Raw genomic sequence first — 22,633 nt, 5'->3', positions numbered from 1 at the left:
AATTGTACTACCAATTGGGTCCCTAACATACTTTTGTTTTTCATTTTGTAGTCCGTTTTTTTATGAACTTAATATGTATCCTTTTTTTCGCCAAATTTTTAACTTTTTTATGAACATTGCTCAAAAAACAAAAATTATAATTTTTATCCAACTTTATTTTTTGTATATGTATTCTAATTTATTATTTTTTATATCAATTTAATACTATGATTTATTACATAGACGTTTGTTACGTTTCAATTTTCTATCACTAACACTTTTGTTACATATGTTACAAAAGTTTGCAATCATAGATTTTGTTACATATGTTCAATATAAATCTAAATATATCATTGAGACTTTTTAAATTTTATCTACATTGTGATGTAAATTTGTCTCAAACTGACATATATTAGAGTTTAGACATGGTAAATTTCCGGTGTCAAAAGTTGGTTTTCTTTATAATGTTATAAGTTTTTTACTTCACTAGTCCTAATGCTTAAATATAAGTTTCTAAGGTTGCACGGTGTGGTGCCACATGCCACCTAGATTTCTTTTTCAACAATCAATTCTTTGCCGATGAAATTATATATTAATGGATGATGTCTAAAGAGAAGATAAAAAAGAAGGTAAACGGAAAAGAGAAAGAGAGAATGTCGTCAGTGAACATTCACTGTTGAAGATTACCGATGGTGAAAATATTAGGTGAGGGACGGTGTTCATAGTCGGCAATAGGTGTCACATAGAAATGTTAGCGATAAAAACTCTACCACACCTTACAGACTAAGTATGTTCAAAATGACATGATTTTAATAAATCATATCTTTATTTTATTATAACTGATACTCAGCACCATTAACTGTAATCTCAAAAATCATTGATGTCAATGAATAGTATTCATTGCTTGTTTCATTTGAAAATATCATCAAAATATGTAATTTCGAAAGTTTCTAGTCGATATTTAGATTTCATTTTACAAATTTAATTTTTATTACATATCCATTTTCAAGGCGTTATGGCACTTCACCAGAAAGAATCTTTTGGTGGAGTCTAGCTTTCCTGAATCTGCGTACTTAGATTATAATCATGTAATCGTCTTTGAATGTATATACTAACTTGACAACGCATGTATTTCCAGCGCGGGATGCAAAAACTAATTAATAATATACAAACTCTAATCTTACCTAATAAATAAAGATCTATCTTGTCACGTGTCAATTTCTTATAAGTTTTTGATATTTTGCATTTTGTGGTATTTTTGAAATAAATAATATTCACATGTCAGTTTTTAAGTTTTTTTAATTTTTAAAATTAAAAAGTCACATAAGATATATAGCTATACAAGTAAAGTATTTTATTGTAATAAATATGATATTAAATTGCAATAAATATGTTTTTTCCTTCCTTATTTTAAAATTAATTTTAAAAAATACTTAATGTTTACATTTTGATATTTATTTTTTTTAATTAACATATGTAATACATGAGTCTCACACATATTTAATAATATTTATTAATGTGTCACGTCAATATCTTCATGTGGTATGGGGCATGGGCTAAAGATTTTTGATTGATTGTTGGCTGGTATTGTGGTTGTTCTTTTTTTTTTGTATGTGAGTATAAGTTGAGGGACTGAAGACGTTTTTATTGAAGACTCAAGGGATCGGGGCTCAATTTGCCCAAAGTAAGGAGAGGCAAGGACCCTTTCGACCCGGATTGCAATTTGGTTATGATCTGAAGTACATATAATCGCCCTGTGTCATTCATGCTCTTTTTCTATATATTATCTCTCAATCTCTCATTCTGTGTCGGTGTTTTTATTCATTGAGTTGTTAATCAGTGTGAGGAGGGTTTGTACTTTGTAACACGAGACTACGATCACATCTAGTTTTGCAACCTTCATTGATCTCCACATGTTTTGTTATATTTCTAAACTGGCTTTTGAGTAGGGATGTAAACGAGTTGAACGTTCGGTGAACCGTTCATGAACTGTTCAGCGGGAAATCCGTTTATGTTCGTTTGTTAAATAAACGAACATAAACACACAAATTTTCGTTGGTTTAGTTAAACAAGCGAACATGAACAATAGTTTCGTTCATTTATTTATGTTAACGAACATTCGTTTGTGTTATTCGTTGACGTTCGTTTATGTTTGTTAGTTTAAGTTTATTTATGTTCAAATATTTTCAATTGTTTTGTATTACATTAGTATATTATATATTTGTTTATATTCATATATGTTCAACTGTGTTTGTTTATCATTGTTCGTGTATGTTCGTTTAACATGTTCATGAGCATATACAAACGAACATGAACAATATAATTTGTTAAATGAACAAACATAAACAAAAAAGCTTGTTCGTTTATCTGTTTGTGTTCGTTCAATTATTCGGTTAACTTAAACGAACGAATATGAATAAGACATTGTTCATGTTCGTTCGGTTCATTTACGGTTCTACTTTTGAGAGTTTTGAGTTTATAGAATCGTTTATGTTCTTTGTTACAAAATAGTTTACTGTTTTTTTAGTGTAAGAATTTGAAACCAAGTTTTTTGTAAAGTTTATTGTTAATAGATACATAGTTGCCAAGTGAAAAATCAGAATGAGCCTTAATGTACTCATTACATTATTTTGTTTACATCAATGAGTTAGGAACTTATGAATTTGTAAGCTCTTGTTATGTTTATGGTATGGACTACAACTTAAATAAATAAATAAATAAAGAGATATGAGATAGTCTATCAAAAATATAATCTAAAAAGGTGTTTAGATAAGGAAAAAAATATGTTTATTACTTATTGCTTATTTTCATCACAATAAATTAAGTTTAAATGTTTGGATAAGAATCTTTAAAAATCAGTTTATTCTGATAAGGATAAACTAAATAAACAAATTTTAATAGGCATCCTCCCCTTACTTAATGCTTATTTTAATAAGGTAATAAGCTATTTTTTCAGCTAATTTATCCAAACACCCTTTTAACCCTTTTAACTCATATGTTAAGCAACATCCAACATCTGCCAAAACCCAAACAAAGAATTTTTCATATATAATTCTCACATATACATACAGTTATGGAAGGCAAATGAACCTGAATAACATTCAAGAATCGCCATAACAAACATTACACACATATATATGCAAGAAAGTTCCCAAAGGATGAAAAAATTGAGCATCTTCACTCATAAACACCAAGAAGAACATTCACATGATTAAAAACTCGATACAGGTTGTCAAAGCAATCATTTCATTTGAACTACAAACCTATCTTTGATCCAGTTTCAGTTCAGGAGCCTAAATCTTAAGTTCCTTAATGTAACCCATATCTCCTTTTTTTAGTAGAAAAAAGTTGTTATGTTAAACAAGCAGGAAGTGTAAGCCCATGGCAAGCAAATGCAACCACAACATATACAACCACCAGTAGAAGAAATATCAAAGCAAACCTGCAATTTGGATTTTGGAATCCAATATTAAGTTAGCAATGGAATAAAGTAATTGTAAAAAATAAAGAAGTTGATGAGAGAAATAGAAGTTACATGAGCTTGACATTTCTCCACCAAATTGAATTCCTGAATTTTCTAGATTGCTTTTTAAATCGAAAAGTATTACTTTGCATAGTCGCAGTTTTATCAACAAGTAGCTCCAATCGATCACCTCTCTCTAGAACTTTGTCAATGTTCTGTATCATGACTGTGCGCACCTGTTTACAAAACCATAATCAACAATTGTAATCTGAAATATATGCAGAAACGATTAAAAATGTATGATTTGTAATTGTAGAAGAAGAAGAAGAAGAAGAAGAAGAAGAAGAAGAAGAAGCTGCTGACCTGGCTCATTTCACCTTTTATACGGTTTATCCTATCTGCATTAGGATCATTTGAGTAATACTCAATTTGTTGGTTAAGAACCCTTGAAAATTCATCATTCATGCCATAAGCCTGGGCTGATAATACTGCTCGACCATAAGTCCTCACAAATTTTTGATGAATGTCTTCAAGAAAAGCAAAAGGAATCCTTCCTGCGAAAAATAATGTATCAGATGCTTTGTCCATAATCTCCAAATCATCAAGTGACTTGTTCAAGCAAAAACCAAAGATCTATGGAAGAAATTCAATTTACACGTGAAACTAACAATTCCGGAACAATTGCATGACTTTAAATTGAACGGAAATAAAAAACACATATGAATTCTAAGAGGATGATGTTTAGCTTACTTCCGGCAACGTCGTCGGCCATACAGAGAACCGTGAGCCCATCAGTACGCTTAACATGAAAAATATACCGATCTTGCGAGTACGAAACATTCAGATCATTATTTCCCGGGATTTTCTCGAGAACTTGTCTCGCAATCGTGCTCGCGTTCGTCTGCGAGCTATTGAATTCCGCCAACGCCACAGATCCTCTCGCCACCAATGCGTAAAGAATTGTCATTCTCCGTCAATAGCCCTAACTCTCCTCTCGATCTAAACAAAGATCCAACTGTAACCGAGAGAAAAATTAGGGCTTTTGGGAGGAATTAGATTGGTATGAAACGGATTTGGAGAGGGTGGGAGGGGATCGGAAGTAGACGAAGGCTAGGGTTTCAACATGTAAATATTGATTTTGCTCCGTTGGGACCCCTTCATGGTTGGCATCCATCTTCGGTTCCGAGCTTTATGAACCTAGTCAAATCCCTATAGCCTGCAAATCAATCTAACCGCTTGATTTTTTTTTTTTTTCAAAACGTAAAAAGTAGGCCCAAATACAAGAAATGGTAACTTTGTTTTTACAGTAAACTACATTGGTCCATACTCCATACTCCGTAAGGTGGTAAATTGTGTTTTTGGTTTTTAAATTTTTTTATTTGAACTATTTTTATATTATTTTTTAGGATTTTTTTAATGCGTGCTTTAAGACATATAAAAAATATTAATTAAAATATTTATTTTAAAAAATATTAATATAATTAAAATGTAAATATATTTATAAAGAAGAATATTATTTATAATTAATGTCTATTATATTTAAGTACAGTAATATTTTTCATAATTAATGTTTTTTATATGTATTCTTAGAAACATGTTAGAAAAAACTTTTTTTATCATGGTTTTGGTATCTAGCGAACCTAATAGAAAGTTTGATTTTGGAAGGAAACGGAGGTATCACGTATGTCTATTTAAATAATTAAAAGTTTTATAAAAAATTACCAGTAAAAATACTTTAAATAAGATAAATAATGTTATGATTCGTGTTTAATGTTTGGCAAGTTTAGTTCATTTTTTAACACCAAATAGAAAAGATAAGGAGAGAAGCTAAACATTTTTTTTGTTCTATAGAAGCCAAAATTTTATTAAAATTATATTAGCCAATACATGTTTATTCATTAACTCAAATAAATTTTAAATAACTGAATCTTAATCACATTTATAAATGATAATCACTTCCAGTAAAGCTCAAACCTTACTTCCTTAAAGCCCTTAAGCCTACACATAACCAAATTACGGTCTATGATCCCGAATCACAGAACGATTCAAAATACGGTGTTACACATTTAATAAATAAATAGAGTGAATTACAAAAATGGTCCCTATGGTTTGAGATAATTTACGCGCTTGGTCCCTAACTTATTTTTTTTAACTTGGAAAGTCCATATTGTTTGTTTTCGTTACGCGCTTGTTTATCATCTTACCTAAAAAGTTTATTATTTAAATAGGGAAAATTGTGGGGTAGGTAAGGTAAGGTGAGGGTTGGGGTTGGAGGTGTGTTTATTTAAATAAATTAAAAAAATCAAGGGCAAAATAATTTTTTGTAGATAAGACAGTGACCATGCGCGTTATAAAAACAAACAGTAAGGACCTTCCATGTAACGACCTAAAATTTAAGACCAAAAATTTATTTTAATAAATCATTACTTAAAGTAAAGTCATCATTCCAAAACATAATGTGAGTATAAGTTTTCAAAACACATGTTCATTATCAGAGTAAACATTCCCAGGCTGTCTAATCTATGGTGTGTGCCATGCGATCACCCCGAGCTCTTCCCTCCGCTACCGGAAGTACCTGAAACCAAAACTGAAAATCGTAAGCATGAAGCTTAGTGAGTTCCCCACCCTACCACATACCATGCATAACCACATACTACACATACTGGGTCACGCCCCCTATCTTGGGCCTCGCCCGCTACAACGGCCCCGCCGCTCCAGGCCCCGCCTAGCTTCGAGCCCCGCTCGGATACAGATCTATTTTACTTAGGCCTCACCTGCCACAGGGCCTCACCCGCCAACAAATAATAATAACACATAAACATTCCACAACACGTAACTAACACATACAACGGGTTATGTCCTAAGGCCTCGCCTATCCTGGGCCTCGCCCATATCCTGCTACTGACGAGTCATGGAACCCCGTCCACGCTCCTAATGGTAGTGAGGTACGGCCCTAACCCACTCTCACTCCTGTTCTAGTTCGAGCCTCGCCCCTATTCTGCCACTAGTGAGATATGGAACCCCATTCACACTCTGCTACTGGTGAGATACGGGACCTCGCCCACACTCACCTCCCTACCAGGCACATACATGTATCACACAGACAACAAGTATAAACTATCATATAAACAATTCCTTGGGCACCCGCCCGCTATTACTGGACCTCGTTCTGAAAATAATACTAGCATATTGTGCCTAGGGCTAACCCCCGAGTCTTCTACTCATAACTACATGGGTCGGCATTGTGGCCTTAGACCCATTCACACAAAGGGAAACTCACCTGCACTGGCTGATCTCACTAGTTGCTGCCCGACAACTCACGAACTCCTGCTCCCCTTGCTCCCCGAACTACCAATATCAATGCAACACTAAGTCTAACTGACCCCCGAAAGACAACCAAGTCCACCCTAGTCCAAAGTCAAAGTCCTGGTCAAAGTCAACCTTCCAGGTCAACCCTACTCGCCGAGTCACCCTACTGACTTGCCGAGTTCATAATATTCAGATTCCTTCCATTCCTGACTCGACTCGCCGAGTCAGTCCATGACTCGCCGAGTCTACCGATTTCTGAGTCCAGACCTATCCAACTCACTGAGTCTCCACCCGACTCACTGATGCGAGTCACAGCTCGAAGGGTTTGGGGTTTCGCGACCTGACTCGCCGAGTCCAAGAACAAACTCGTCGAGTGCACGGCAATCTTCATACGACTCGACGAGTTATTCATCCCACTCGTCGAGTTTCTCCACAACTTCATGCTACTCGCTGAGTCCACTCAAAGGACTCGCTGAGTCCCTTCAGTTCTCCTTGCATGCAGAGGATTTTTGAGTCATGCATGGACTCCAAGCTGTAGATCTACCCTTCCCAAGCCTATTCCACACGTAAAGTTGCAAACTTTACGTGTAGAGAAGGAGATCTAAGCAAAACATGTCAAAAATTAGGGCTTAAGGCAAAAAGACTCCATGATCCACTCAAGGGCTGATACTTTACGGAATTATAAACCAAAACAAGCATGGATCTGAGGTAGCAACCTCAGATTTGGACCTCAAGCTCGAGATTGATTTCAAACATGGCTTAAAGGCCCCAAAACTCATAACCAAGGAAATCTGGAGGAGAGAAACGACTTAATACCTTCAAATGCTCTGAAATGATCCCCAAACTTCGGATCCAAAGCCACTCCTTGACGCTTCAAAGATTCCCACTTCTTCTTCTTCCTTTAACTCACTCAAAAATGGCCAAAAGCATGAATGGGCACAATGGGGGCTTAGGGTGCGGTGTTTTGGGTGAAAGGGGCAGTAAAGAAACCCTAGGGGAGAGAATGGGACGTTTAAATAGGCTCTAAGTCCTGATTTTAGGGTTTTCCCCGCATAGACCAGACTCGTCGAGTCCCTTTGGCCGACTCGCCGAGTCGGTCACTTACTCCTTGACTCGGATCCCGCTCGGACTCGCCGAGTCCTTCCTTGGACTCGCCGAGTCGACCCTTAAATTAGTGCTTTTCTTTCCTTTCTTGGCCTTTGAAACTTTGGGTGTTACAACTCTCCCCCACTTAAACTAAACTTCTTCCTCGAAGTTCACCATACTCTACTGCCGACGATCAGCCTCCAAAGCCCCACCATCCATTCTAGCTCCAGCTGCCTAACTTTGTTGGCCTTCCGTTTAATCATTCAGACCAACGCCAAACCTTACAGATAATAACTTCGGATGCATCCTGACCTTGAACATCCTGGAAACACAACTTACTCAACCGACAATCTTTCTGGTAATCTCCGAGTACTGCAACATAGGGGTTCACCCCTTCTTTCCTTGCGCGATTTCCCTGCCTTCCCAAGGTAACGCTTCATAACCATCTATCCCTTCTGCCGCTGTGAAGACCCTTTCCTCACCAAATCTATTACTCCCGCCACTCCCAGTACGGGTCATCGTTGCCAGTATCCACTGGGCATTCTTCCTACTATCATTCGGTGTCGAGCACCCCACGATCGACTAACTGAATTCCACCATACTCTGCATCCCTGCACTGCTACTGACTAGTATTCCTTCTATTCTTATCTGGCTTCCGAATGAACTGAGACAATCCTAGTCCTTACCAACCTATCAATATCTGGATTACCGACTCTCACCAATTACTGACCCAGCACAAGCACTAGTCGCTCCCAGCAACATTCGAAGATACTTCCGCCACCTATACTGCTCAATCTATTCTACCGTGCTGGCACTACAATTTCCTGGGATCCCCGATCCCCTTGCCTAGACGCTAAGATCCTTACCAGGTCCTACCTGTGTTGCTAAAACTCACGGGCCTCGCCCACGGGTCTCACCCAACCATACTACTGAGCCACCTTGCTCTCAGGTCTTATCTATACTGCTATCCTCACACGGGCCTCACCCGACTATATCCTAGAGTAGCCTCTTCCGAGGTCTCATCTCTCAATGGCTATACAGGAAACTCCATACCACTCTCATCCATTCCCCATTCCCGATCCCTATCTGAATGCTAGGGGATAAGGGCATCGCCCCAACTCCGCCAACGAAGCTACTACAAAATGCTACGGCTGCCCCGTAGTCTGACAACACTTCCACCACTGACTGCTAACACGAAAACATCTCCTACTAATTGACCTCAAGATCTCCATTCCGACTCACACGAGTCCTCCCTGCGGCCCTTTAACCTGAATCCGAACCACATACCCACCATTACCCTTTACACGCACGCACTGATGGGAAGTTCTCAAACTCTCAACCCTGAACTACTCGATTCGTCAAACGCTGAACTACCTTCTTTCCTTCTCAGAATCATATACCCGATCTGGATTTGCGTGCCCTTACCCTATACACTCGGAGGATTCTCCCCCACTTCGATCCTGCTCACGCCTCGATGCTCAATGAGAAGAAATCCCAATCCTTGCTACCATGATCAATCCGTTGGGGAATTCCAAGCTTACCATAGCTAAGGATCTAACTTGTCCATACTAAAACTTATACGGCTCCGAACTAGCGAGACATACCGAGTCTCTCCAAGGTATGCTACAGATACTGCACTCAAGGTAACCTTCTTCGATACAACCCATCCCTTAATTACTAACCAACAACCCATCCCTTAAGTTTTTTTTTCAATGTTTTTTTTTTCGAGATAATAACTTGAAAAGGTAACAAACTTTCAACTTTAATCACATTTAGTTATGAATTTTTTTCGTGCTTGATTTACCCTTAAATATTTTGAAATTGTTCACATTTTACCCTTATTACCAATAACAACCGGTAATAAAGGTAAAATATGAACAATTTTAATAATTCAAGGATAAATAACGTACGAAAAATTTCAATGACTAAATATAAACAAAATTGAAAGTTTGTTAGCCTTTCAACTCATTATCTTGTAAATAGTTCAAAATTTTATTAAGAATAAGCACAAACAGAATATGAAGGTCACAAAAGTGTAGATGTGACATCCCCAAAATCTCGGCCAGAAAAAACCGATTTTCATTTAACACCGATTTTCATTTATGCTTTTAAAATAATTTCAGAGTAAATCCTTTTGATTTGAAAGAGTTGCGGAATTTGTTCCCAAAAACAAAGTATGATAAAATAAGATTTACCAAAGCATTTCTTAAACAAATGTATTTTTCATTATATAATCAAAACTCGGGATGTCATGTTCCGATACAGACCATAAACCATAAACAATAACATTACAAGTCATTCAACAAATATATACATATACAAACTTATAAACAAAACAACTTGATGATTCATCCATCTTATGCCCTTGCGCCACTTCCTGTAATACAAACAAAACTGAGTGGGTTAGGCTTGGGAGCCTGGTGAGCATATAGGGTTTTCAACCCAGAATAAATAATTATATTTAATTCCACCAACCAACAATAACCCAATTACCCATTCCTGTTATTCTCACTTTACGTCTCTAAAACAACTAACACAAGGGACCTAGTCTTAGAATATTTCATCGGGGCGACACCACATGCATTCGGGGGTTTCTCGACAATATATGTCAAATAAGGCAACCATGAGGGGGATGGAGTACAACGAATGAACACCCAAGTTCATTAACACCTACAAGTGGCGAACCTGCTAGCGTTCCACAGGACTGTCTAGAAAAGTATGTAGTCGTCATCTAAACTCCACTATATGACTGAATCAAAAACAACATCGAGGCCTCTCATCTGTTTATCACACGTCAACTATCTACCCATGTTCTACCCGACAAATTAGTAGATAAAAATATATATTTTTATACATAGTTTAAAACCTGTATAGCATTCTCATTCAATACATATTCCAAAACAACAGATGAGACACATACACATAACACGTATTTCATAGAGAATAAATCGTATCTATGATATAGAAGAAAGTGAATATACATTCACGCATATAACAACAAAATATACACATAACACGTATTTCGTATAAAATACTTCATAATTTTGCGTTAGAAGAAAGTAACCACACACTCACTTGATCAGAAGATGATCGGACAACACTACGACTTGTAGAAGTAGTATTCTTCGGCAGATCTGGAAGATCTTCACAAAAAACCGGACTCTTCGCGGGCAGAGCTTCGGCTCGGGAATCGCACTTCTTGGGATCTTCGTGGCTTCGAGACTTTGCTTCGGGGCTCGGGAATGATACCGGGGCTTCGGGATAATTCTTGCACGAAAAACGATGCAAAAACGCGAGAAAATGGAAGAAATGAGCAAAGAAGTAGGTTGCCCTCGACACCCTTTTATAGGGGCTGGAAGGTCGAATTACGCTAGGCGTAACATGAGATTACGCTGGGCGTAATGACGATAGGGTCGCTGACTCCCACCCTGGATAATATCGGATAATATATATTTAAATTAAATATCGAAAATATTTAATAAACTTCAAAAATTCATATCTTCCTCATACGAACTCCGTTTTCGACGTTCTTTATATCCACGCGTAAGTGAGACTACGATCTACAACTTTCATTCAGACTCCGTTGGTAAATTTTGAATTTATTTTTAGTAGGCCGAGACAGGAAAACTCCGTTATAAAATCATAACTTCTTCATCCGACATCCGTTTTCGTCTACCCTTTCATCGTTTCACTACAATTAACGAGATCTTCGATTCTGTTTAGATTGTTTCGACTAAAAACCGCTCGGTCTCAAATCGAGTATTCGGGTTGCATACTGATAAGTCGAAACTTCGAAAAATCATAACTTCCTCATACGAAGTCAGATTTGGGTGTTCTTTTTATGCACACTCTCGGTTTAACGAACTCTATGACTTTCGTTCAGATCACTAAGGCTAAATATCACTCTAACGTAAATTTCACTTTTTACGTCATTCAGTGTTGCCGGTTCTGTCGCGAAACTTCGACTGGTCATAACTTCTTCGTTATATCTCGGATTTCGGCATTCTTTATATCTTCGGAATCCTTGTTTCGACCACTGCATCTTTATGAAAAGATATTGATATTATCCCACACTTCAAATTTGACGCTTATTTTATTCTTAATTCATTAAATTATAATAATTAATAAAATAAACACATAATTCACATAATACTCAAATATTTCATCATTAATACTTCAAAAAGAGTTACAAGGGTTAACCTAGACTATTACATCAATGATAATGCCTAGCCTGGAAACGCCGGCGTTACAGAAGATATTGTAGTACTTGTATGATATACCATTACTATATAAGATACTAAAAACAACACTTAGAAATGCATTAGAATCGGCTTCAATCAAATAGAAATTGAAGGAAAAAAGATTGTGGTGGTTTCAGACATATACTTAGGACATAGGCAACAGTTTTCACTCCAGATGGTGGAGACGTTTGTTTGTATAGATTGTACGAAGAAGACAGAACATAGGATAAAGAAATGTGAAGATAATGTGGTGTTAGATTTGAATGAGGTTTTTATCTTAACAAGGACACAAACTTTGATTAAAGTGTGTGGACGTATAAGATCATGGACGTGGAGCAGTACATTAGTAGTCTAGGTGCTAGTTTCATTTACATTGTTTGTAAATTTCACCCAGTTTTCACTGTTTTGCTTTCAACTTGTTTTGTCGATATTTTTTTTCCCTAGGTATTACTTGTACTTACCTTTTCTATTTGTATGTTGGTTCTATATGTACTTTCCACTGTACGCCTTTTGATTTTCGATCTTATTTTTAATTTTATTGTCGTATATGTGTCTTTTTGCCTTTGTGAACTCTATTGATTATTTCTTCTTTGTGGGATGGTGTTTCACTAATGGGTGAATAAATAAACTCTAGTTAAACGGTTATCTCATGAACTAGGATTTAAAGTTATGAACAAAAAAAATGGTTATGTAGTAGGTATTGTATTCTATAATATTCCTTACAAAGACAACATAAAACAAGTCGTAATGACTGAAATCAAAATTATTAATCTAAGTGATTGCTATCAATAGACAAAATAAACTAACATATTATTACAAAAATGTATAATGGCTTGAAAGGATAATAAACTTTCCAACTTTGTTCATATTTAGTCACTGTATTTTTTTTTTTTTTTGGTGCTTGATTTACCATTGAATTATTTAAAATTTTTATATTTTACTCTTATGGCAGGTTGTTACCCTTCATAAGGATAAAATGTGAACAATTTTAAATAATTCAAAAGCAAATCAAATAATATATATATATATATATATATATATATATATATATATATATATATATATATATATATATATATTAGAAACTAAATATGACCAAAAGTAAAAGTTCCTAATTGAGAGTTATTATCATTTTCTTTTAAAACTAAAAGTTTTCATAAATTATATCTTGAACAAGCCTCATCTCTATTTTAATAGAAGAATAGTTTTAATTTTTTTTTTCTCAAGTATCACTCTAATAATTCCTAATTAATATTATATCATGTGTCATGTTAGATATATTAAGCAACTCACTTCAAAATTCAAATTCACATGTTTTATAAGGATGGTTCCTAAAATTATAAACTAACTAATATTATCTAATATGTTGAGAAAATAACATAACAAAAATTAATTACAACCGGCATTAAAACAATATGTTTTTGTTTTCATGTTGATTGGTTGAAAAAAGTTTTTTTTACCAAAAACTAGTATACGAGTTATTGAGTTTCCTTCCAGTTCCATCATCATTTCATATTAGTTACCGTTGATTTCTATCTACAAGAAAAATAGTTGGTATCCTACGGTTAATGGGTGGTATCCATAAATTCAATCTATATCACCATGAATTTAGTTTATATACACAAATATACAAGTCCACCACCTCATTGGTGGTCGGAAACCGCACCAAGGTGGTGGTTACACCGTACTACAGAAGTTGAACTCGATCTGCAGACGGTGGTGCAACGAGTAGTAAGGGACAGCCTCTTTTTTCTCCTCCATTTCAAGCTCTTTTAGTGGTATGGCTGCTAAAAACCTCTTGATGAACTCTTTACAACACTCTTTCCCTCTGCAAATCACCTCGTTGCTTCCACTTTCAGTCAAATAGGAGCCATGGTCAAACCTCAAGATATAAGCTTGATCACACCCTTCAACAAGCCGTTCACCCAAAGTATCAATAATATAGTAACCATCTTCATCCCCTTTCAACACAAAGAAATGATCGTTCCAACTCACGATGTAAACCCCAGGGCTTCGACTAATCTCGTTATCCCATATCTCATCAAACGACATCACTCCTGTCAATGAATCGAATTTCTCCGGGCTAAAAAACCCCACGAAGGATTTCCCTCGAGAAACTGATAATGGCCGGATTCCGGCATGTAAAACGGTTTCGAGGTCGAAATGTTTGTCTGGAAATTCTGCCACGTGGGTTTCTTTTTCACAGAGGTTTCTCCACTCGGAGGAGCCGGAGATGATGAGAGAGTCGAATTGTTGGACGGTTGGCATGGTGGTGGTGGCGGCGTTTGATTCGAGCCAATGGGCGATAACTGTTACCAAGGCGGTGCAGGCGCTTGGTCCGGCGGCTTTGTCACTCCGTTGATCAAAGGAGGCGAAGAAGGACTCTGTGTTGAGCTTTGATTCTCCATCTCGACTAACGAAGTTTCTTGCATCCCATGTGTTAGGAAATGAATTTTGGATTATATTTATTTGCTCTGAACCGGAGACGATTGACTCGCCGGAACCTTCGACATTCGATTTTCCCCGCCGATGGTTCAGTCGTTGCCTCTTCCAGTTAAAGAAATTAGCCTTTTTGTCCAGCTCCGGCGGAACGGCAACCATAGACCGTGGCGGAGTCACATCCCGTGACTCGGATGTCCCCTCCGAGTCGAATGTGACCGAGTTATCCGAGTCCGAAAACAACACCTCCTCGAGACTCGATTGGTTCTTCTCGGTTTTTGCAACTTCTACGACATCCTCGGATTGAGTTGCCTCGTGAGCGAGTTGGACCGAGTCATTGATTTCGACAAAACTCAGCAAAACCTGTTGTGGTCGTGGTCAATAGATGTTCAGTAATGGTTGGGTAATGGACATTTTCTGCAAAATTAAATGTTTCCGATCGAGAAACTTACCGAGATTGTAGCTTGTGTCGTGAATCCGGCGACCTCGAGATCAACGGGAAGCCTCTTTTCGATCACCGGAGAATCAATTCTCGAAGCTAATTCAGCCAAATCCAGTGAAACTTTTCCGATCACCGCCGTTTTTCCTTTGTTGTATTCTCCCTGCAATCATTCATCATTGAGTTATACAGTTGTAGCAAATTAGCAACGAATAGTACTTGCAATTCCGTAGGAAATGAAACTTACATAGGTGAATTTGAAAGTTGCAATCCATGGTGCAAATTTGTGTTGATTTAAATCATAAGCATTTGATGCCACCGTTGAAAACCAGCAAATATTCTCCAAATCATCCTCCTCTTCCCACACGATAACCTCTCCTTTCCTCACAATCCTCTCCTTGCACCAACGCTCTCCCGGCCGCCGCCGATGAAACCCGACCGCCGCTAAACCATGTTTTCGTTCCCCTTTCCACCTCAATTCCACTCCCATAACCTTCTCTCCTCCTCCGCCTCCATGTTCGAATCCTTCTAGCTTTATCCTCTCCACCTTCACTCGAAACTTCTTGGATCCCGTGACTACCGGCGGCTGATGCTGCCACGGAGACCATTTTTTCATCTTTACAACCATTTGATTTGAAGAATTTTATCAGAAATTAGAAATCTTGTTGAAAAAGAGGGAGAATTTAAGGTTGTTTTATACATGGTTTTGAAGACGGCGTTGGAGGGATACAAACACGGAAAGTCACCATGTTTTTTTGGACTTTGGACGCGGCGTGGGGGAAACACTTATTGAAAATTTCTTTTTCGATTAAGTTACAAAAAGACCCTTTAGTCTCTATATCAATTTGTGAACTTTGCGCCACATTTTGGAGTTTTTATAAATTGTACCCCTATGTATAGATTAATTCCGGAATAATTGATTAACTTTTCTAACTGTCATATTTAAATTTCCGTTTGTACACTGGCTATTATGTTTATTATATTTCATTGTTATATTTTTCTGACGAACGATTGTTGAATCAGATAAAAAACTTACTTTAGGGTTGACTTCAGATCATTTTTTAAGTTAGAGGTTTTTAATGCAAATTAGTTGTAAACCTTGAGAGGTTTATTCACGTGAGGAAAGAGAAGTTCCTGTTTAAGAGTAATGGAATCGCGTGAGGAAGGCTGAACTTCTGGAAGTGCTTTTTCATTTTATTCTGGAAGTGCTTTCTCATTTTATAAAAAAAATTACTAGTCAACCCTCAACTATTTATAAACTTACGTTTACTGATTACCAAATATATTTTGATTTGTGACAAAACAAGTATATCTGCTTCGCTGTAAACTTAAATACTTCACAACTTGGCTTGAATTCTAGATAAATACAAATATTGGCCAAAATATCATTGTTTATTTTGCAAATTAATCACTTTATGATATATTTCTTACATCTCGTGATTCTTCATCACATTTGTTTTCGTAATATATTATTTGGGATCTGACTTCATATTAGTACTTATTTTTTTTAATACTTATTGTAAGTGTGAAAATAGAAATAATAGCTGATTAAGTACAAAGGTATGTTATATTTTGGTTTTTGTAATTTTTAGTATATATATATATATATACTAAAAAGGTAAATAATTTTGAATATATACTAGAATGGGAAATAGTTTTGTTTATAACCTACTATGACAAAAACTCCATTTCAAAGATTGAACAAAATGACCACGTTTCTAAAAGAATAACAATAGGAAAGAAAACCGCGGATTCTGTCAGCACATACACGTGTGTGTATGTGACACGTCAGTTACAACGTGTCTTTTCCCCAATATTCCTTTTCCACTGCTTCAGAAAGATGAAACTTTGAAAGAAAGACACGTACACAAGGAATTACTCCCTTCCTACTACAATATCATTATATGATCATTATTTCTTATAAAATAATTATTATTATCATTAGTCTTTTAAGTAATGGGGTTCGGTGGGTGGCTATCGAATCATTGAAAAGGCCACTCAAATCTAGAAATGTCAAAAGAAGTCATCTAAATATCAAATCGAATTTATTTACAATAAAATGCTAGTAAAATCTACCAACAACGGGCGAAGGAGGTTGCCATTTGAGAGAGATTTGTCATTTACTTTTATCCTTTTCTAAAAAGAAATCTTTGAATTTGGTATTATATTTCGTGTAATAGTTTTGAAATTAACTGATGAAACCAAATAGATAACAATCCTTTAGCTAAAAATCATGTAAATGAAACTAAATGAAAACCGTGTGACATGTCTTGACGATTTTTAATTAAAAAGCTTTTCGTCATCTTTTGAATAGTTGTTGTCTTTAAATACATTATCTTCCTATAAACATTAATGGTGTTATCTTTTTTAACACGTTTTATTTTATTTTGTTTTCCTTCTTAATAATTATTATCACAAGTAAATGACTTTAGTGGTTATTCAGAAGTGTAATTTTATTCTTACCTAGAGATATTTAATTTAATATTTGAGAAATTTGAATTTATTTTATGAAATTACGTGTATTGTGATTTATCTTTAGATGAAATTACATGTATTGTTTGTTTGTCGATCATTAATATTGATATACTGATAATTTTGTATTGTTATACATTGGTTTTGTTCTGTCATCGTAAAAGACTTATCAAATATATGTGATTTTAATCATGTTTTCTTATATCAATTTAAACATTATATTTAGAATTTTTGATATAAAAATCCTTAAATTTGTCAAATTTTATCAATATTATCCATGTAACGATTTTTTGTTCATTAAATCCCAAAAGTTACCAAATTTTTAATTTTATTTTTGCCCATGTTACCTCAGGTTTTCAAAGACAAAACCGATAAAATTTGATTAAATTAAGGACTTTCATGTCAAAATTGAAAAACACATTTAGAATAAAAATATAAAATATTTGTAAATTTAAAGGTTCTTTTTTTTTTTAATTTAAAAACACACACACACACACACACACACATATATATATATATATATATATATATATATATATATATATATATATATATTACAAGGACAAAAATAAAAATATTTTTTTAGCAAAACTTTGGGCATTAACAAACAAAAATCATCACAAAAAACCAATAAAATTTGATAAACTTAAAAAGTTTAATATCAAAAGTCTTTACATTAATTAACAGAATTTATATAATATTTATTAAAAAAAATAGTAAAACTGAACAAATATATAAATATGTTCAAAAGTTTTTATGATTAAAAATATAGAGAATAATGCTTAACATCCAAGAATATGTAACAAATAGTAGGTGTGGTGAAATCATGTTTTTGAAGTTATAAAAATAAACTATAATTTTTTTATTAAGCATAATAAGAAACTTAGAAGTTAAGTAATGACTTGTAATGTTATTTGGAAATGAGCAACTTAATTAAGAAGATATTTGCTTCGTACTTTTATCTTCGTCTTTTGGGTAGCGTATTTCAATACGAATACCTCAAGGAACATTTATCATTTACCTTTTTTCCTTTGTGGACTTGTACTTTCACATGAACTCCTAATTTTGCAATGTTTATCAATCATGATATTCCGAATTATAAAAAAGAACAGTCAATCTTGGCACCTTCCTACTTGAATACTAACTTCTTATTGTTCCCCTTTGGCAAAATACATAGGCGTGAGATGTTGTTAAGGTAGCAAGATATACCTTAGTCTGTTAGTCATAAGTCATGATAATGGACTTTTCACCTCCATATATATGTATGGTAATACTCATTACTTCAATCCGTTGCATCTGGGCTTTAATTTACTTGAAGCCGAAGACCTTGAACTAGCAAAGATAATAAACCATAAAAAAAGGTTAAGCACTTTCTTTGGATATTCTAAAACAAATATCTTGCAAGTATAAATGTTGTTGACTTGTGATGTCGTTGATTTTGGCCATTTGAGTTCACTGAACTTAAGTGCAAACGTATGTTCTGTGGGTACAAATGCACCACCGATCAAACAGAAAATTAGGTGATTAGGCGGGGTTCTATTATTAAACATGCATTGAACGCATATTTCAGTTTTGATCTATGTGATCAATGTTGATAATTTTAGAGTCATCAATATTTTAGTGTAGTCAGGATTCTATGTGAGTCAAGTCAAGTATCTTTTCGTTATATTTTGAGACAGGATGTGTGAAATGCACACTCGGATAACTTAAAGGGACTCGGGAACGCGGGGGATTTGGGGGCCTTAGCAAGGTCCAAGGGGTTAAGCCCAAAAGATAATTGTTATAGAGAAAATAGGCCTAGTCCAATTTTTCCTGCCAAATAACCCAAGAATTGCATCCTTTTCGTGAAACTCTCAAACAATAAGGTCGAAATCACAGATTTTGAAAAGTATTTCTTATACATGATCCATGAAATTATCCAAGTATTATTGTGATATTTGAAACCTAAAATTCTAACAATCAATACCCGTCTTTATTTGGTCGGTTACACATTTATGTGTAATGTAGCATGACGGTAATGATTTTGGTTGTATAAATATAGTGTTTACGTATCAGATTAGATACACCAAATTAAACTTTCTCTTCTTTTTATTCTCCTTTTCGTGTGGTAGTTGAGGTAAAGTTTGGCCTAGTATAGGTTCGAGAGATCTTGAAGAATCTCTTCATGTTGTTATATCCTGTAAAATAAACATTCGATAGCAGGCGAATTTGTTTCAAGGATAAATTGGTCAACACAAGCCTCAACAACATTCGACCTTTTTTATGTTCTTTCATGCATTTTCGTTGTATTGTACTAACAAAAAGTTTACGGACAACATAAACCACAATTATTACTGGAAATCGGTGGTGGAGAAAGTTACTTATATACTTTCCATTTGGAAGGTTAAACTTTATCCATCGGCAGTTGTCTCACGATTTTATAAATGGTTTTATGGAGTTTGAGCATATATATGTCTTTATTTAAGGTGACATAGTCAATTTTAAAAAGAGTAAATTACACGAATGGTCCCTATGGTATGGGGTAATTTGCAAGTTTCGTCCTAACTTATTTTTTAACTCGGAAGGTCCCTACAGTTTGCTTTTGTTGCGCGCTTCGTCACTGTCTTACTTGAAATGACTATTTTTTCATTGATTTTTATTTATTTATTTAAATAAAATGAGGCAAGTAAGTTAAGGTGATGTGAGGTGGACGTGGGGTTGGAGTGTGTTTATATAAAATAAATTAAAAAATCAAATGCAAAATAATCTTTTTAGGTAAGATAGGGACCAAACGTGCAACAAAAACAAACAATAGGGACCTTCCGAGTTAAAAAAATAAGTTAGGGACCAAACATGAAAATTACCCCAAACCATAGGGACCATTTGTGTAATTTACTCTTTTAAAAATCATAAAGTCTTTGAGGAGCTGACTTAGATGAAGGATCGTATTATCTTGGCTGATTGGCATGGTTGTTGTCGTAGAATGTTGTGGGGAGAGGAAGGTTAACGAGTGGGTCTTCATGTTTTATTGTCGATATTTAGTTTCTTTCATCATTATGATCGTTGGGTTAGGAATGTGAACTTCAATGATGTTTTTTCAATGTCTTCATCTACAAGGTGTATTGATGAAGTACGTTGGGTATGATGACGCACCCTACAAGATGGAATACTTTAGTCCTTATAAAGGTTGAACATTCTTAACCCAATGATTTAGAACACATTCGTTTTAAACATGTTAAGCATTAACAATTTGATCTTGAACCCTGCATTTGATATACCTTCAACCCTTTGATCTTGACCCACATCAGGTTGATACTATTGACCTTGAATGTTGTGGGAGAGAGGAAGGTTAACGGGTAGGTCTTCATGTTTTTTTTTTATTATTATTGTAGACATTTAGTTTCTTCCATCATTGTGATCATTGGGTTAGGAATGTGAAATTCAATGGCATTTTTTCAATGTTTTCATCTAGAAGGTGTATTGATGAAGTACGATGGGTGCGATGGCACACCCTACAAGATCGAATACTTTAGTCCTTATAAAGATTGAATATTCTTAACCCAAAGGTTTAGAACACCTTCATTTTGAACTTGTGAAGAATTAATAGTTTGATCTTTAACCCTGCATCTAATACACATTCAACCGATTGATCTTGACCCACATCAGGTTGACCATACTGACCTTGATTCCATTCATCTGGGACTCCTTGAACCCCTTCATCTTGACCTATATTAGGTTGAAAACCTTCTTTTTGATCGCCTTTGAACCCTTTGACCTTGAGCCTTACCTTTATCTCTTGCATCTTGATTTTGTTTCTTTTTCCTACTTTGCTTGATGAGCCTTCATTTGGAAGTGATTTGTTGCATTTTTTGTTGTGACCATTTTCCTTGCAAATGCCACATGTCATAACTATATCTTTCTTACTGAGTTTTTTCTACCACTTTCCTCTCTTTTAGACACATCCTTTTTTTTTCTTTTGATGATTGTTTTCCTAGGCATACATCTTTTCTTTGGTGGTAACAATGGTATATACAAATTCATTAGCCACATGGCACTTCCATTGATTGGTTGTATGTAAAACTCATAAGATAAGATACATTATTTTTATGCATTAATGTTCATAAAGGTTGATGTGGCAACAATATGAAAACAAGGCAGTCTAGTAAGTTGTCATCCTTTACATTTTCAAGTCACTTTTTCCATATTAACATTGAATGTATGTCTCATTAAGATATATTTGGCCTCAAAATGATATAATCCACTTGGATTCAAACCCGAGTACCTATTTCTATAAGTTAGAATAGGAAAAATAAATTAAAACAAAGTAATGAAAATTTCAAGAATGGGGTACCTTTGGGCCCAATTAAGTTCATTTGACTTAGTAGGATCCTATTTTAAACGATCAACATGTGCGGAATAATAAGATCTAGACGATTTAACGATAACAAAAATATGAAAAACATAAAGAGATGAGTATTCCGATATTTTACTAGAAAGAAAGAGAAACATATGACAATACAAGCTCTCTTGGATGAGGAGAGACCCCTATCGACTCTCTCTTACTAGAAAGACTACATTTTGGTGCACACTAAACAAATAACCACACCCTCTCTATTTATAGAGAGAGGTACCTTACAAACAATAAAAGGAAATATAATAACCTAACTATCAATCATAATTTGTAGATCAATTCCATGCTCCAACAATCTCTCTCTAAATGCTCGCAAATGATGATGGATACAAATACAATGGTAAAAGGCTAAAATACATAGTAACCAACTAGCAAGTGCAGTAATAAAAATGATACATAATAAGAATCACATGCTGAAATGTCTTTGAAACTCTGAAGTGTCTGTGATCTCTGAAATTGGGCAATGAAATCTCTATAGTCTGTGATCTCTGATATTGGATGATTTCAAGCTAACCGCCTTCCCGCTCACCTTGGAAGATAAATCCTAGAGAGTGGTTATTCAACTTACCATCGGGATCTATTCACACATGGGAAGAGTTACTCAAGGCCTTCAATAGCAAGTTCTATCCCACTTCTCGGATATCAAGTCAAAGAAGTGGCATTTTGGGGATTTGTTAAGGGGAGAATGAGACTTTTCATGATTTTTGGGAGCGATTCAACAACTTGTGTACAAGTTTCCCTCAACACAACATACCCTGAACAACTACTTCTTCAATAATTTTATGAGGGCATGAATGAAAAAGATCGAAGGATGA

General features: G+C 35.1%; 2 protein-coding genes across 2 annotated transcripts; both read right to left on the bottom strand.

Annotated features, from left to right (window-relative positions):
- Window positions 1–3,138: 3,138 nt before the first annotated feature.
- Window positions 3,139–4,615, bottom strand: LOC145032306 (vesicle-associated membrane protein 711-like). Its single transcript, XM_078981075.1, has 4 exons — window positions 4,193–4,615; window positions 3,806–3,996; window positions 3,515–3,678; window positions 3,139–3,421 (listed from the first exon to the last, which is right to left on the bottom strand). Exons 1-4 carry the CDS (start codon window positions 4,407–4,409, stop codon window positions 3,331–3,333), a joined length of 663 nt encoding a protein of 220 aa, XP_078837201.1. The 5' UTR covers window positions 4,410–4,615; the 3' UTR covers window positions 3,139–3,330.
- Window positions 4,616–13,654: 9,039 nt separating this feature from the next.
- LOC145032296 (EEIG1/EHBP1 protein amino-terminal domain protein) lies at window positions 13,655–15,651 on the bottom strand. Its single transcript, XM_078981065.1, has 3 exons — window positions 15,204–15,651; window positions 14,970–15,119; window positions 13,655–14,880 (listed from the first exon to the last, which is right to left on the bottom strand). The coding sequence occupies exons 1-3, from the start codon at window positions 15,582–15,584 to the stop codon at window positions 13,756–13,758; spliced, it is 1,656 nt and encodes a 551-aa protein (XP_078837191.1). The 5' UTR covers window positions 15,585–15,651; the 3' UTR covers window positions 13,655–13,755.
- Between the last annotated feature and the right edge of the window lie 6,982 nt (window positions 15,652–22,633).

This window comes from Lactuca saligna, chromosome 1 (assembly GCF_052625555.1).
Source record: "Lactuca saligna cultivar CGN05327 chromosome 1, ASM5262555v1, whole genome shotgun sequence".
Classification (NCBI taxonomy): domain Eukaryota; kingdom Viridiplantae; phylum Streptophyta; class Magnoliopsida; order Asterales; family Asteraceae; genus Lactuca; species Lactuca saligna.
This window is presented reverse-complemented; position numbering and strand designations above follow the sequence as displayed.

What these genes read in the sequence shown, in the direction of transcription:
- LOC145032306 (XM_078981075.1), bottom strand. Translation starts at nt 4,409, where the DNA reads ATGACAATTCTTTACGCATTGGTGGCGAGAGGATCTGTGGCGTTGGCG. An exon ending in GGCCGACGACGTTGCCGGAA is followed by an intron (nt 3,997 to 4,192) that starts GTAAGCTAAACA and finishes TATTTTTCGCAG; the next exon opens with GAAGGATTCCTTTTGCTTTT. An exon ending in TGGAGAAATGTCAAGCTCAT is followed by an intron (nt 3,422 to 3,514) that starts GTAACTTCTATT and finishes TCCAAATTGCAG; the next exon opens with GTTTGCTTTGATATTTCTTC.
- LOC145032296 (XM_078981065.1), bottom strand. Translation starts at nt 15,584, where the DNA reads ATGGTTGTAAAGATGAAAAAATGGTCTCCGTGGCAGCATCAGCCGCCG. An exon ending in CAACTTTCAAATTCACCTAT is followed by an intron (nt 15,120 to 15,203) that starts GTAAGTTTCATT and finishes GAATGATTGCAG; the next exon opens with GGAGAATACAACAAAGGAAA. An exon ending in CGACACAAGCTACAATCTCG is followed by an intron (nt 14,881 to 14,969) that starts GTAAGTTTCTCG and finishes CGACCACAACAG; the next exon opens with GTTTTGCTGAGTTTTGTCGA.